This window comes from Pyricularia grisea, chromosome I (genome assembly GCF_004355905.1).
Source record: "Pyricularia grisea strain NI907 chromosome I, whole genome shotgun sequence".
Classification (NCBI taxonomy): domain Eukaryota; kingdom Fungi; phylum Ascomycota; class Sordariomycetes; order Magnaporthales; family Pyriculariaceae; genus Pyricularia; species Pyricularia grisea.
Window position 1 is genome coordinate 1,986,443 of NC_044973.1, and position 15,894 is coordinate 2,002,336.

Here is a 15,894-nt window from a genome sequence, read left to right on the forward strand (position 1 = left end):
TGAGACAAGAGGACATCGTTGTCTCTATCTATAGGTAAACGAAGAACCTAATCCATCAAAGAAACAACCATTCTCACATAAACTACCTTATCTTCATCAAGACAGTGAGCGAGAATAACTAGCCACCCAACCTCTATTCAGATCAAGACTATGGTGCACCACCACGATGGTTGAGCATCACTCCAAAAGAGAAAAAAAAAAAAGAGAAAAAAAACGAGAGCTCATACATTTCTCATATTGATCCCGACCCACGCCCATGCCATCCATATATTATACTACATTGAATACATTTATCTGCGGTGCCTGAAGGGTAAGGTAGTGTCCTCGAGGATGCAACGTGTTGTGGACTGAAAGTTGGCATGGATCCAGCGTCGACTTTGCCCAAAGACCGACCTGGTCCTGATCCCCTCTCTAAGCTGTAATAAAACGAATGAAAAAAAAACCGGAACCATGTCCCTTCTTTTGTTTTTATTGCAAATGCGCTTCTCTGCCCTGCCCATCACCAGTCCCTACCCTTATCAACACACGGCATATATCGCGCTTGCGTGGTGTGGTAAAGAGAGCGTTTCGTTGCTCAAGTATCGTAACCCGATGAACAAGAATAGGGAAGCATGTCTCGTCGCACAGGCCTTCGTCGCTCGTCTTTTCCCCGAAGAACAGAATGAAGAATAAAAAATAATAAATACCAAGAGGCCACCGTCCTCTCATGACTGCTTTTTTTTTGTCCGGAGACCAATCAGACACTTTATGTGAAACGCTTGCATATGTAACCATCACAGGCCACAACAAGTCGTAATGGTCATGAGTTGTACCATCAAAGGAGTCAGCATTGCAGCTGCAAGGCCGAGTTGACCAGTTAATTTTGCCTCGAGTTTACATGGCAAAATCTCTGCGCGATGCCAAAATAGTGACAAAGCGCTCGGCGACCTATATAGGTAACACTGCGTTAGAATGAAGTTGCGCCGAATAAAAATCATGATAAAAAGCACCCTGAGCATTGAACATGAAGGGAAACTTACATCAGGAGACGACTTGATGAATGGGAGTTCGAAAAATTGGTACTTGTCGTTCTTGATAAGTTCGGCGACAGTCACAAGCAGGCCCCAAGGCTGGGGGAAGAATCCCACAAGACGCTCCAGCAGAATGCGACAGATTTGCTGCCTAATCTCAGTCTCTTCAGTATCCGCCATGTCGGTACCAAAGATCTCGAGGAGGGCCTGACTGAAGAATGTGGTGTGTGCGTTGGCGTAGCGCAAGCGGTGGACCACATTGCTGAGGACAAAATAGCGACCCTCAGGCGAAAGTTCATGGACGAGGATCGAAAGCGTCGAGATGTCCGAGGCCTTGGATATGAATGGTTGCCCTCCCTTTTGTACTCTAAGCACGGCATGTAACCCAAGGTAGGCCACTACAGCCTCGATGACTGCGAGATTAACCGACAGCGGAACGTTGCCATAGATGGTGTACCTGGTCTCCGGACGATTGATGGCATGCGTGATATGTGCAATAGCATCCTCTGATGGGCCAGACTGGAGACACTGGTCAAGAACCCCTTGCAGCCCTGCCTGGCGCAAGAATTCAGTCGGATCCTCCATGGTGACCGGCGGCTCCCGTGATTCGTCGATTCTGTCAACCTGAACACCGGAGTGGAGAGGATCGGGCATCTTAGAGTGCGTGTTCGGGGTCGCAACGAGGACCATGTTGGTAAGCTGGGTGCAGTGGGGAGGAATGCTGCGGCAGATCTCTATGTAGTTCGCTGCCAGATAGTCCGGGAAGTCATGTTGGAGGACGAGCATGAACTTGAGGGTTCCCCTGTAGAGATCCTTAGCCAAGTTGGAGACATTCAGAGCCTTGAGCTGCTCGCCGATGAAGCTCAGCAGCTGCGTCAACAGCCTCGTAAACAATGGCCACCCTGCATTTCCAGGAACCTTGAAGATGAAGGGGAGGAACTCCTTGTGCTGCAAAAGGGAGACCCAAGCATATACGAATCCAGGCATGACGGAGGGTCCGAGGTCATCCAGGCGCCTGGCAAAGAGCAAGGTGATGTCGTGACGCTCCTCTTCCGAAAGGACGTTCTCCATGGATCCGATCTCGTGGAGCAAGACCGAGAAGAAACGGAAGAACACCCTCTGGTTGAAAAGCTCGCCACGGGTCATGTGGTGGTGATTTGCGAGCAGAACAGAAACCGATAAGGCACATTCTAGTACTGCCAATCGGGATACCTGACCACTCGAAGGGTTCTCCACAGGTAGCTTCATGAGAGTGTTGACAAGTCTGCTCAGAGAGTCGACGCCCAGGTATCCATCCGAGACGCTACCGCCGGCATGGGCATTGAGCTCGCAAATGTCGACCGATTTTTCCATTGCTATGCGAGTGAAAGTCGCGATATCGTCCTTGGACGAAATGACACCCCTGCCGTACATCTGTTGGACAAAGATGAAGCCAAACTTCTCGGATGCCCAAGGGTTTGTGAAGAGTCTGACCCATTCCTCGAAAACATACTCCATCTGATCTTGCCGAAGGGATGCGAGGTCATCATCGCTCAGTCCTGGACGAGGTTCATTGGCAGGTGCCAGAACCTTGTCCTGCAGGCTCTTGCCTTCGGCAAGCTCGCTGTCTTCCTGGATCCAGGTCCAAGCTTCATCGAGACTGTGTACAAATTCAACAAACAGAAGTACGGGCGTGTCGTTGAACACTGTGAGGTCCATGACCTTTTCCAAGAACTCGATAGAGCCGCTCTTCCTCTCCTTAATGGCTGCGGCCATAGCATTGTCCACATGACGCCAGTTCAAAAGGTCTGTGTTCACCAAGCTAGAGATGAGTGTCAGGTTCCGCAAATGCTCCCCGGTCTGCTGCTGGAAGAAGTTGGTGACTCTCAGGTTTAGAGCCGGCGATGCGATTTTCCGTAATGTGTTGAGCACGTGCACAAATGTTTCGGTCACAAGACTCTTCTCTACCGGGTTGCTGAAAAGGCTCTGTGAAATCAATTCAGCTGCGTATACGCTCAAGTCCTCGGAAGCTTGCTGGGCCTTGATAAGGAGCTGGACCAAGGCATCCACAATATCCAGGATTTGATGCGGGCGAGGAAGCTCCGAGAAATGCTCCTCTTCGGCATCCATGGCCACCCTTTGCAGCTCCAAGAGGAACTTCTGGACCCTCTCGGCAAGTGCACGAGCGTCGAGGTTAAGGCCATGCTGCCTCCCGTTAACCATGTTGGAAGAATGCTGCTGTGATGAGTACGGACCAATCTGCTGTGATCCCATCGGGGGAATTGCAGGTGTCTCTGCAGGAGTTGGCAGGGTAGGCACCGAGTTGTACTGATCTTGAAGTACCTCGTTTGCAAGAGACCTTGAAGCATCCGACTGGGAGGGCGCATGCGCCGGCGGCGCAGATGCTGCTGTCGTACGAGGCTGCTGTCGAGCAAAATTCTCGTAGATGGCCATCTGCTCTGGGTTCAGGCCAGACATGTTGGGCGATAGCTTGTAAGGGTTTGGTATGGTCCAAGCCCACCTACTCAGTCCAGCGTCGACATAGGGCTCGTTAGGCCTTGTGGCACGATGTCTCCTTCTGGCCTCCAGCTCCAGCTCCAGCATTTCCTCGATCTCGGGCACAGCACGCTCCTCGGCTGCCTTCTCAATTTCCCGCGAGGCAAGGTCCAAGTTCATGTTCACGGCCATGTGGATGTTGCCCTCCGGTAGCCCCTGAGGTAGATCGCTAGAAAGGCTTCGCATATAGTTTCCAATGTTGACGCGGAGAGGCTCCCGGGACGTAACCAGGGCCAAGCTCCCAGCAGTTGCCTTGACCATGTTGATGGCAGAGGTTCGAACACGGTTCTCGTCTGGCTCGGTGCCGAAGTCTTTGTGGATCATTTGCTGAGTAGAGATGGCGGCGATTGTGACAGACCTGTCGACAACAGGGCCTATTATGTCGCTGAGTGCCTTGGTGATTGCCTGATTCGTAATCTGAGTCATTCTCTCGTGGCTCACCACCATCTCGTTGACTGGAGGAATTTGGAGGAATGGAGTGAGATCTGGGATTGACGGAGCAACTGCATGCGGCGAAAGGCCACTTCCAACACCTGGGGCCAAGCCATTGAGGGAGAGGTTCTCGAATGGCTCAAGTGTGTCGGCAGGCAGTAGATCCACCGCATCCTCGGCCATGACACGGTTGAGTAGCTCGCCAGAGGGTTCGATGCTCTTGTGGTCAAGCTCCAATCCTTTGCACAGTACCTCAATCTCAAACTTCAAGTTGAGCTTTAATTCGGCATTGTGATAGAGCTCGATCAGGAGATGTATAATGTCCATCAACCAAGGGTTTTGCTTTTGGAAGACAGTCGACTTCTTGCCTTGAATGAGTACCTTGCACACGAAGGGAATAACGACGAGGAGTCTTTTGGTGTCGTGAGCCTCCATAAGTAGCTGCTTGAAGGCAATATTCTTGTGCTTGATTGGCTTGTCTCTGGCCAAAGTCAGTAGTCCTAGCCACCCGCCAAGGTTCTTCAGATGCATCCGATCAGTAGAGTTGTGCGCGGTAGCCTCGGCGTTGAGTATGCGGGAGACACTGATGTAAGTCTCTCTGAGTACTTCCGCCCACAGAGACTTATCACCGAACTGTTCCACCAGTTTCAAGTAGACATCGTGGTAGTTGGGCTGCATCTTGGCTCTTTCCTCAACCAGATGGCTGGCAAACCACTGCTTGTGTCCCCGTTCCAGCATCTCTGCCAACTCCTTGAACATCGCCTGAAGTGTGTTCTCCGTGATATTGTTGAGCACAAACTGAATCTTGCCTTGAGTGTCATCGTCGGGGTCTTCGAAGCCTGCGTCGGCCGGGCGTCTATCAACGTTGATGGCGGTGAATGGAGGTGGATGGTGCTCATTGTCGCCGCCTTCCTCTGCATTGCCGTTAGTCAATGCATCGCCGCCGTTCCGAGTAGTGGCCATTGACTCCTCCTGGGTGCGGATGACATCCTCGGCCTTTTTCCAAGCTTCTGTGCCCTGTAGGCCAGGAACCTGTAGTAGCTGTGCGCAGAATCCGGGCCACTCTTTTAGCCTTCCAAAAAGCTGCATCAAAGCCTGCAGTCCGAATTTGTACATGGCCTCATTGGGGGTGTTCTCCTGCACGGCCTGTAAGATCATGCCGAGTCCAACCTCGAGTGGGATGTCGGCTATGAGCTTCTGCGCGATTATGCCGCCGAACAAGACTGCGGTCGTGGCGAGAGCTTCCAGAGGATAACCGGCGAAGTGAATGTACTCATCAAACAAGCCGTGTATCATACATGCGAAGATATCTTGATCGAGAGAGTCCCGGGAACGTTTGTAATTCTCCAAGACTTGAACGATTTCTCGGACCTCGACTTCATCGCTGTACATCTTCTTATAGTGCAGCTCCATCTTGGCATTGGCCGCAGGTGGAAGGGCATTACCCTCCCTGCCATTGGCATCGATGATGTCGTCGAAATCGCCTCCGTAGTTGATCAACCGTGGGTAGACAGTGATACAGGTTCGTTGAACTCTGATCAGTTCTGGTATAGGCTGGTGCTTGGGCAGGAAATCCGATAGCATGCTTAGTAGAACATAGACTGTTTTGACTCGCAGTGGAGTTGTCGTCCTGATTGGAACATTTCCATCGGGTTGCCTCTGGAACTTGAGCTCCTGTTCAGCCTTGATCGCCAGGAACTGAAGCAGATACCGCGCCAGGTCTTGTTGTCGTTCACCCGAATTCCTAGCCAACTCTGCGAAGTCGACCCGCCCTTCAGCATGCGCCATGGCGGCCAGGTCGAGACCGAACCCAGTAGTCATTGACACAAGCTGGTCAATCCACCGGTGGTTCACGGCATGTTTGAAGATATATGGAAGTTCATGAGGACGCAAAGCATGGGCGTCGACAAGTCGTTGCCTGACCCATGCACTGTCCTTCCTCCACAGACTGTCCAGCACAAAATCGTACCATGGAGACCTCTCGTAAAGGAAATTGTCAAAAAGCGTAGTAAGGGTCTCGTCCGTCACCCCAGGCCAGGGTTTGGGGACGTTGAAGGCGGACACTACGAAGATATCCAGGTTGGGCACAACCACTTGCTGAAAGAGACGCTTTGCCTCGGGCGTATCGGAGGCAGGAGTCGACTTAAGGGCCACGTGGAAGATTGCTAGTATGGCAGCCATGGATACCAGAGGGTGCTTGACCGCCACTGATGCCCTTTCGCGAACAGCTGGTGCAGATTGCGAATAAGCATCGAGGGTCAAGGTAGTTTGAACACCCGGGACGCTGGTAATATCTAGCTGTTCAGGTCCGAGAGAAGTGAGCGCACAGATGAATGACAGCTGCGCCTCTGTGTTCTCCCAGTTCCCTCCCCAAAGTTGTTGTATATCGAAGGAAGTATCCTCCTGGGCCACAGGGACCAGGGCATTGAAAAGTCGGAGAAACTGCTCAGACGACACGCGCGAGTCGCAGTGATCGAAGCACGATACAACAGCCTGCCATCTGAAGGTAGAACTAACAACCTGCCGCAAAGCCCTGACGAGAACAGCAGGGTTGTGTTTGGGTGCCTGGCTGATGGTTGTGTACATCAACGAGTTGGCCACAAGCTCTTCGCCAAGGGGCGCATTGGACGGCCTGTTCTGCAGATATTTGAGGCATACATCGGGATCGCGCGTAAACTCTGCACCGGTCTTCTTGATGTACATGGTTAAAGCGTTGGCAGACTTGTCGCCAAGGATACGAAGGAGATCGAGTGCAGCCATGACCTCAGGCGGGGGTGTTTGGTCTGCCTGTGCAAATCTTGTGCTAACTTTCAGAATCAGTTCAGACTTGGCTTGGGTTGTGAAAGTCGGCGGGTGCTCTTGAATGAATCGATCAATAATCAGTGAGATAAATGATGGTGACAGGTCAGCATGTTCCCCAGTAGGTCTTGAGAGAATGTTGAGAAATGTCGGGTAGTTTGTCGATAGAATCGCGTCGGCTGATGGTTTAGTTAGCAGAGTTCCAGAGGGGCTGCGCAAAACGGAGCAAGAGTGTCCGGCATCGTTACTCACCCTTGGTCCTGAGGTCGGAACGAGTCCCAAGCTTGAACGCAAGCGCGAGAATGGTCTTTTCCAGGGGATCCAACTTGAAGTGCTCCATGAACGTTGATAGATCAAAGTCTCGGAAGATATCTTCCGTCCCTTGCTCGATGGATTCGGCAATCTTGTGAGCCTGTTCTGGTTCATGTGCTATCTTGCGCATCTCTCCCGCGAGAATGTGGATATTGCCGGCATTGCTGCCCGGCCGGGAAATTCCCGGAAAGATTTGGGAAGCATTGCCTGCTACCAGACGGGCGAAATATCGAGTAAATACTTCCATGCCGTTGTCATCGATGAGCTGCAGAGCAAGCGCGCGTTGGTGGTTAGCATCAAGTGGGTTGGTTGGGTTTATAACCGAGTGCTTATCGCCCCGTTCGAGCAAGAAACCCAAGACAGCTTAGCAGCCCAATGAAACTCACCTTTCTCAACTGCTCCGTATGAAGGTCCCACTTGTTGGGATCGTCCTTGTCCTCTTTAATTGTGCTCAAGAGTAGATATACTTGAGCTATACTGATCTTGCTCACGCTGGTCCCAGTGGGGCTACTGGTACTTGGGCTTGCACCAGCACTGAGACCGCCTGTCAGCGAGGGATGGGGCGAGTGGCTGCTGCCGGTCTGCAGCGCCTGGGGATTATTCGGCGAGAACGTTCCTGTCCTGGGCGGCGGGGGGCCCATGAGGATCTGGTTGTGGGTGTAGGTCGGCAGAGGTTGGAGCGTCTATCCCCTACACGATAGAGCCCCTTGCTGGTGAGGTGAGGTAGCAAGATGACCGCCGAGCTGCGCTACGGTAGCCTGGGCGGCATGGACGAAGGACAGCTTGCGGGTCGGCGCTGCACCTGGAGACGGGCGTCGAAAGCAGCCTCTAAAGGTAAAAGATACTGCGCTTGAGCTTGAAAGTAGACGAACGGCCGGTCGAGATCGACTCAGAGCATCGAATGAGTGGGCTGACTGGAGGGGAAAGGTTTGGGCGACCTAACGTAGGCAGGTAGGGTAATGGCAAGGGTTTGTGACGTGTCGAGATGCCAGATCCGCCAGGGCGACTCAGCGACGTGAAATCCAGGAACCGATCAAGTTGATGGCAGTATCAAAGATTGATGATTCGAATAGGCGTCGGCGCATATGTGTGTGATTGGGTAGCTGCTGGTGGTTTTGGTTCACGGTGGGCAGCTTTGAAGTTGGACGATGCTACTAGCCTTTTTCCCACGGCGCAAGAACGGAATGCCAAATTGTCACTCGTCCGTTCGAAAGCCTTGCCCGGTACGGTGGTCCGTGCCGATTGACTTAGTCCGACCAAGGTTTGGGTGGGCCCGCTGGTTCACGTTTTGCATACCCTAACCCTCCAAATATTGATCTGTCAAGTCTTCGTTATCAGTAGTAAATGATGGGGGCCTCGGTTGCTGGGGCACGCCGGTGGTATAGAGTGATTTCTCCACACAGCGTCTGTTAAGTCAGCCCCCAAAAAAGAGTCCGGAGACTTAGGTACGCTAGCCAAGGCAAGACGGAATACGTGATCCCCTGCATGCCTAAGTAACAATTTAGGTAAGGATCTTTCTGATCAGGGATCGAAGGGAATATTGGTGGGCTTGAGCCGCAACAATGACTTGACAACACAATAGGCAGCAGAGGAGCTTCCAGAAAGCGCAGGTAGCCCACGCTGTTTGCATCTATTAATGTGTTGTTGTATCATTCTTTGGAAGAGCCGTCCATTGGAACACTTCAATCAGAGCTAAGGTCCTCTCCAATTCAATCAATGTATGCAGAGAGTAATTGAAAGAAAGTTTCCAGCCCCGTGCGTTTCCCAGGTCGATTGTAGGGTACTACGGAATTACACTAGCTACAGCCTGCTCTGACAGGCCAAAAAAATCGCAAGTTGGTCGGTTGACGTCGACGGGCGGTTGGTGGAGGCAACGGGTGGTGACCCCTGTCGTCCATGCGGAGGTGCGGTCGTTGCCCGGTCAACACCCCAAGCTGAAGTTCCCAAAGCGACTGGAATGATTTACTCCATCACTCCAGAACTGAAAGCCTTTACCCACCGCATCTTTACATACTTTGGTCATTGTCTTGCACATTAATGAACGGCAGTCCAAATTACTACGCACCTCATAGTTTTAAACATCAATTAACTTACCGAAATTCCTAAAACATTATTTTCGACCACGACAGCGGAAAACTCCTCCTAGAAGAGGGGTTTTCATTTCACCGAGAAACCTAGCATTCTTCCGCAGACGACGGAGTATTAATTGAGGCCACACGACAAGCACCACCAGTGGTGAAGTCTCTTCTCTCGCCTTTGACTTGCGCTGCTGGTACTATGCCGGCAGCAACGAATGATGGGCCAACTGTGGCCTTGTCTTGTGCGTCTTTGGTCAATACAGTTTTGCCCTTGGTATAGTCGCAGAAGTCCCGCTGACAAGAAATCGTGATTAGTTGCCAACAACTTCTGGGGCAAAGAAGACGCAGGTGTAGGCCCACTTCTCGAGCGTATGCATGGCGCCAAACAAACATGCGATGAGCTACGATCGTTCTACAATGGTAAGGCATCCATTGCGGCTACCGTGCGCACCAAACAGGGCCATAATTGACAGTTCATTGGTATTCATTGCTACAGCCCGTGCCTCGATCGAAGAAGAGTATTCAAAAAAACTTCTCTCTCTATGTCGGAAACCGTTGGGGTCGCAAGAAATGGGCAGTCTAAAGAACTCGCTTGATACGGTACGAGGAGAGCTCGAGTCCATGGGGAAGCAACACCAGAGCAACGCCGCCCAGATGAGGAGTGAGCTGGAGGAGCCATTAGCTGCTTTTGCTGGAGCAATGAAGGAGCGACGAAAGATCGTACAGAACGGCATTGAGAAGCTCCTGAAGCTGAAAATACAGCAGACACAGCACGTAAACAAGGTACGCACTGGAAGGCGAAGATGGTTGCCACTAATACAATAAACTTGACTGACAGCACTTCTCCACGGCAGACTCGTGATAAATACGAGCAAGAATGCCTCAAAATTAAAGGCTATCTTGCACAGGGCCACATGGTGATGGGCCAGGAGGAGCGGAAAAACAAAGCCAAACTGGAGAAGACTCAGATTAGCCTAGCAACCTCCAACACCGAGTACGAAAATGCAGTCAAAGTCCTCGAGGACACCACAGCCCGCTGGAACCGGGAGTGGAAAGGAGCTGCAGACAAGTTTCAGGACCTGGAAGAGGAGCGTCTCGACTTCACCAAGAGCAGTCTATGGACCTTTGCCAACATTGCATCCACAGTTTGCGTCAGCGACGATGCCTCATGCGAGAAGATAAGACTATCTCTTGAGAAACTCGATGTGGAGAAGGACATCATGACCTTTATCGGGGAGCGTGGAACTGGCCAAGAGATTCCGGACCCGCCAAAATACATCAACTTCTGTCGAGGCGATGTTGATTCTCAGTCGGAGGCATCAGACGATGAGAATTACTCGGTGGCACAATTTCCCCGGAGCATCAATCCTGCTTACCGCTCCTCGTCGCCACAGCCATCAACTTTTGAATCGCATCATGACCCCAACAGTGCCCTCGCACGGGAGCTTGCCCACCGAGATCCAGGAACGCCGACGAGCAGGGAGCAAACCGTGACACCTCAAAAGCTTCCCCAGAAGGTGCCACAACCTGCGTCGACCCCAACTGAGAGACAGAGCAGGCAAATTAAGAACCAGCCGCCACCTGAACAAAAATACGATTCCAATGAGTTTGCGCCGGCACCAGTCGAGAGACATACCAGACAAATCAAGCACCAGCCACCACCTGAGCAGAAGTACGATCCCAACGAGTTTGCGCCAGTGCCGCACGATCCTTATCCCATGGACGGCATGACAATGCTTTGCCGGACAAAGCCGGGCGGCTCTGATCTAGGTTCGCAGGTAGACTCGCAGCTTGGATCACAGATAGGTTCACACATGGGCTCACAGGTCAGTTCTGTGCGACCTTCAAGCCGAGATGGCGATGGTCACAGTGACTATTCCAATCCGACTTCCATGTCCAGCATAGAGCCTCCTAGTGGCAAAACATCCCCAGTGAAACAAGAGCCACCAGCTTCAGATAGGGGTGTGATGAAGAAGAAGAGTGGCTTTTTCCAACACCATAGTCCTTTCCGCCGAAAGAGCAACAAGGAGAGCCAGCAACCGGCTTCTTTCAGGAACACATGGCACTCCTCCCAAGCACCTGCATCTCGTGGCCATTCCACATATGGTGGAGCTGCGGCCGAGCCTCCAATGGCATCAAACCCGAGGTCCCCAAGCCCAGACCCCATCGACGCCAACGCCAGCCTTGCCCTCAATGTTGGTCAGAATGTTTTTGCTGTGTCTACACCAACTAGGCAGCAGAAAGAGGCAGCAGCTGCTCCGGCTCCAGATGATGACCCTATTGCACTGGCACTCGCAGAACTAAAGGGGGTCACGGGTAGCGTAGGGAAGGTATCTTCAGTGCGCATGTCAGCAGATCGCTACCACGGCATTGCCACACCAGCTCCCGGTACCCAGCCGCCAGTATCTCGCTCTGTTGCAAACGCCCGGGCCAACGATGCGGTCTCGTCAGGCATCAGGGGCACACCGCCGCCATCGTATGACCAACAAGTTCAGAGATTGGGCGTCCCTGCCGCAGCAGTGACCTCGAGGGCCATGAAAGAGACATCCCAGAAGTTTGTCACCCAAACACGCAGCATGTTTAATCAGCCCCCACCCCAACCCTCAACAGGGGCATATGCATCCCCCTCGCGCCCTGCGACCCGCGGGGCAGACATGCCGCGTACGGCCTCCCCAGCACACAATCATCGTACAGCGTCTCCCTCTCAAATGCCGCGTACAGCCTCTCCTGCTCCTACGCGTAGTACGTCACCACGCCCGCCAACTCTCTCTGACCAACAGCGAAGCTATCGGTCAGCCTCGCCGAATCCATACGCAGCCAGTGAGCGTCATCATCAAAGGACTGGTTCATACACTCCAAGCAGGACGCAGCAACATCGGGGATCCGACCAGGGTTATTATCAGCGACAGAACTCCCCACGCGCCGATATGGCTCGTTCAGCGTCACCAGCGCCATTCAGGGGCGAGTACTCCTCAAGGCCTAACAGCAGTCATGTACAACAGGCCGACATGTCGGTGCAGCTGGCCCCGGTTCCGGACGATGGGTATGCAGGGTCTCAGTATGCAGGGTCTCAGTATGGAGGTTCGCAGTATGGAGGATCGCAACGCGGTAGGAACGGGCGGCCTGGTACTGCTACAGGGTCTCGAGGTTTGAATCTTTATGAGGGCGCAGGCCCTGTGCAGAGAACGAGAAGCAAGAGCGTTGCGGACACGAGCCGCCAGTATACCAGAGACGGTCGTCCAATTTTGCATTTTGGTAAGTTGAATCATAAACCCCTCTGTCACATTCCCGGCATACCTTGTCTGGCCAAGTTAAAAGAAAACGATCTAACGTACAAAATTAAAGCTCGAGCTTCATACATGTATCAGGCTGCAATTCCGGAGGAGCTTGGCTTTGCTAAAGGTGACGTCCTCGCAGTGCTGAGGCACCAGGACGATGGTTGGTGGGAGGCCGAGGTGCACGGCGGCGATGGACAAGTCGGCTTGGTACCTAGCAACTATCTCCAAGTCTGCTAAGCGGCTGGCCGTTCTTTTTACTGTCCTCGTGTGTATGGAAAGGGACTGACGTTGTTCACGAGGCATGAACTTGGTTTCTATGAGGTATTTGCATATTGGCTGCTGGGGGGGGTTTATCTTGTTTCTCAAGTGCCCAACCCTTTGGGTTTTGTTCGTCGTCTTTTATTATTACAGCGTGTCAGTACATCCATTCTACCATGTAAGTGTTTTTCATTCTGTTTTCAGACAGATCCATTATACAATCTTTCGAGTACATTTAGCCAGGTCGATATTTGCGTCCTGAGCCTTGCAATTTTGTTGTCTTTCTTAATTACCATTTTCTTGTTCGATTTCGATTTTAATTTTAATCCTTCTGCCCTTACATGCCAGCTTGTTGTTTTTGTTTGTGTCACTCATCTGCCAACACTATGTACCTTTTTCGCGTTGCGGCATTGATGGGTGGCGCAAAGTCTTTCATTAGCGCTAAAGTGCCAGCTGTTGAATGGCCTCTCAACCTAACTTAGCGAACTCAGTTCACCTGCAACTCATAGAGCACATGATGACATTATAGAGATTCTTCAAATTGAGAAAAAAAATCCCACACTAACCCATGCTCCCGCTTCCTCGACATGTGAAGGTTTACACCCATTTATGATGGGGGTTCAAATACCTTTGATTGAAAATCCATGCCCAAGAATGCCGCATTGTGCGTGTGATCACAATTGCTGTGCAAACCCGAATGAGGGAAGCTTTGATCCCTGCAAGCCACTGCAATGCAATGCCTAAACCCGCCTTAGTGGGACGTGTTTAATGGTTGGGCAACACCAAGACCCAACAAGCAGAATCCGCACATTGGGCCGACTGCCTGCCTGCCCAGACTGAGAGGAAGCAAGCACGCTATAGCGATTGAACCCTGGTCCTGTCGACGTCAGCGCTCGAACCTTCAACCCAGCCAGGTCCATCAATCAATCTATCATAGCCGCGCCTCAGTTGCTTCTGGCGTCGAGACATTGAATAAAAACAACATCCCTTCCTCACCTCTCTGACGCGCCTGGGTCTTGGAGGGACGGCCGAGCGTGAGCTCGCGGTAAATCTTCATCATGGCAAGTTTGCCTTGGGCTTCATCAGACCAGCTGAATTGGTTCAAAACAGCACTATCCAATACTAATGGGTCTCAACCACAGGAGTACGTCAAAGATGGTTACCGCATTGCGACCTCCAAAACGGCCCAGCGGACTATGGTGCAAACCGCCTTCTTGTTCTCTGGCTCCATGATCCTGTTATGTCTGTCAAGCCTCGCGTACATATTGTTTTATCGCAATTATCTCCCTGACCAGATCACAACGATTCCGCTGCACCTGCAGTACGGGTAAGTCAATGAATGCACTGACTGTTGGTATGCGCACTTGGGATGCAATGCACGCATCGTGTCCCCTCGGCTGACAGACAGGCGACGTGTGCACATCAGTCGTATGGAGAAGCCATTCGCGGTAGCTTCCCTTTATGATAGAAATATCAAGGATGCTCAGGAGTACGACATCAGCGTGTCCCTGACGGTGCCGCATTCGCCGGCAAACCTGGAGCGCGGTAACTTCATGATCTCGCTGCACCTCGCATCGCTCACCAAGTCCGAGATCCGGCAGTCGCAGATACGACCTGAAGTCTTTCTCGATTCGCCAAAAATCATGTACTCGGAGGCACGTCCAGCCCTCCTGCCGTACACCTCGCCAATCATATCGATAGCGTCGCGGGTCGTCTTCCTCGGGTACTACTTACTGAGCTCAACCTCTGAGACGACCGTGCTGGTGGTCCCGCTGGCAGAGAGTGTTGTGTTCGGCACGGGCAAGGATTACTTTCCGACGGCACTTCTCGTAGAGATGGATTCGGGCACGGAAGCGCCGCTGCGTACTTATGCGGCCAGCGTCACCTTTGCCGCACAGTTAAACGGTCTGAGGTGGCTAATGTACCGGCACTGGATTGCATCCTTTGTAGTATTCACGTCGCTTTTCTGGATCTGCTCTGTGCTCTTCATGCTTATGGCCTGGCTCGTCATGGGCATGTTCTTCACATCTCGGGAGCCTGTCACGAGCGAGCCCACCCCGACAGCCATCAAGAACGAGCCGCCTGAGGAAGATGACAAGTACTACGTCGAAGGGCCAGCTATCAAGAAGGAGTTCGACGATGATGAGATCAGCAGTCCTGCCTCACCGGGGACGCCAGGAACGCAAATGTCCAAGGGTCCTCCGCCTAGTTATCGATCGGGCAGCTCCAAGGTGAACATGAGCACAGGCATGAGATCTCCGGGTGCACAGGGCAAAGACGACTATGAAAAAATGCAAGAGCGTTGGAAGATGGAGCCCGGCGCGGGAACCTCGGGGTATGAGGGAGAGGGCGAGAGCGAACAAAAGCTTCGCCGAAGGTCTTCCCAGAAGAGCATCGGATGATCTCAAATCAGGATGTGGTTGATGGGAGTAAAACGAGGCTGATCAGACATCTGGCAAGCCGGGTGGTGTTTGGGGAAGTCTTATGAATCATGGCTGATGAAGAATTAAGTTTAATTCTATAATTCTGTGGTACAAGATGCAACCTGCTTGATGCTTGGACTTGAGGCAGTAAAGAAAAGAAAAGAAAACCATTACTATCAGCATCGTTTTTTAGGATGTGTTACTGCCTTAAAAGAAAGTTGCCAAGAGCACGAAGACTTGTTAATTTTTGGGATGGCACAATGCCGCTAGGCGTGTTATACTTGGGGGCTGCATCTCAATTCAAAATTCTACGGGAGCACACATGCCCTGTCATACCTCTTTTGTTCTCCGAAGCCTTCCGGCCGTTCTACTTTAGTAGTTGCGGTGAGCCAGCCATGGACGATACATGCAACTCTGGTCATTTGCCCCACGTCACCCACTCGCTCCCGAATTTGTGATAGTGATCAGATGTACCATACATAGTATTTTCATATGCCTGGGAAGCCTAGATACAGACAAGTCTTGTGTCCATAAATTTGTTCCGTGGTCCTGCAAGGGCAGAACAAACCCCTGTCTGCGCCCTACTAAACCGCAAGCAATGTAGCGGTCAGCGCCTGGAAAGGACCAGGCTTGCCAGGGTTATACCCAGCGTCTACGGTTCAGCAGCCGCACTCACCCACCAGACTGGCAATTGAAGAAAGTTGACGAGGAAGATCCAATCAGACAGGCTTACAGCTTGCCTACAAAGCCGAGTAACGAAGTACTGTAT

The 15,894-nt window shown here is 52.0% G+C and overlaps 3 protein-coding genes across 3 annotated transcripts; 2 read left to right on the top strand and 1 right to left on the bottom strand.

Annotated features, from left to right (window-relative positions):
* Nucleotides 1–94: 94 nt before the first annotated feature.
* PgNI_05626 (uncharacterized protein) lies at nucleotides 95–8,208 on the bottom strand. Its single transcript, XM_031125657.1, has 4 exons — nucleotides 7,475–8,208; nucleotides 7,029–7,353; nucleotides 1,020–6,955; nucleotides 95–927 (listed from the first exon to the last, which is right to left on the bottom strand). Exons 1-4 carry the CDS (start codon nucleotides 7,727–7,729, stop codon nucleotides 874–876), a joined length of 6,570 nt encoding a protein of 2,189 aa, XP_030982496.1. The 5' UTR covers nucleotides 7,730–8,208; the 3' UTR covers nucleotides 95–873.
* A 927-nt stretch (nucleotides 8,209–9,135) lies between these two features.
* Nucleotides 9,136–12,784, top strand: PgNI_05627 (uncharacterized protein). Its single transcript, XM_031125658.1, has 5 exons — nucleotides 9,136–9,408; nucleotides 9,482–9,586; nucleotides 9,663–9,949; nucleotides 10,021–12,421; nucleotides 12,512–12,784. Exons 1-5 carry the CDS (start codon nucleotides 9,366–9,368, stop codon nucleotides 12,679–12,681), a joined length of 3,006 nt encoding a protein of 1,001 aa, XP_030982497.1. The 5' UTR covers nucleotides 9,136–9,365; the 3' UTR covers nucleotides 12,682–12,784.
* A 976-nt stretch (nucleotides 12,785–13,760) lies between these two features.
* Nucleotides 13,761–15,104, top strand: PgNI_05628 (uncharacterized protein; the record flags this gene model as incomplete). Its single annotated transcript, XM_031125659.1, has 2 exons — nucleotides 13,761–14,029; nucleotides 14,129–15,104. The coding sequence occupies 2 exons, from the start codon at nucleotides 13,761–13,763 to the stop codon at nucleotides 15,102–15,104; spliced, it is 1,245 nt and encodes a 414-aa protein (XP_030982502.1).
* Between the last annotated feature and the right edge of the window lie 790 nt (nucleotides 15,105–15,894).

Coding starts and splice junctions, on each gene's coding strand:
- PgNI_05626 (XM_031125657.1), bottom strand. CDS start 7,729: ATGGGCCCCCCGCCGCCCAGGACAGGAACGTTCTCGCCGAATAATCCC. Junction 6,956..7,028: donor TTCCGACCTCAGGACCAAGG/GTGAGTAACGAT, acceptor CTAAACCATCAG/CCGACGCGATTCTATCGACA. Junction 928..1,019: donor TCATCAAGTCGTCTCCTGAT/GTAAGTTTCCCT, acceptor TTACCTATATAG/GTCGCCGAGCGCTTTGTCAC.
- PgNI_05627 (XM_031125658.1), top strand. CDS start 9,366: ATGCCGGCAGCAACGAATGATGGGCCAACTGTGGCCTTGTCTT. Junction 9,587..9,662: donor GCTACGATCGTTCTACAATG/GTAAGGCATCCA, acceptor TCATTGCTACAG/CCCGTGCCTCGATCGAAGAA. Junction 12,422..12,511: donor TCGTCCAATTTTGCATTTTG/GTAAGTTGAATC, acceptor ACAAAATTAAAG/CTCGAGCTTCATACATGTAT.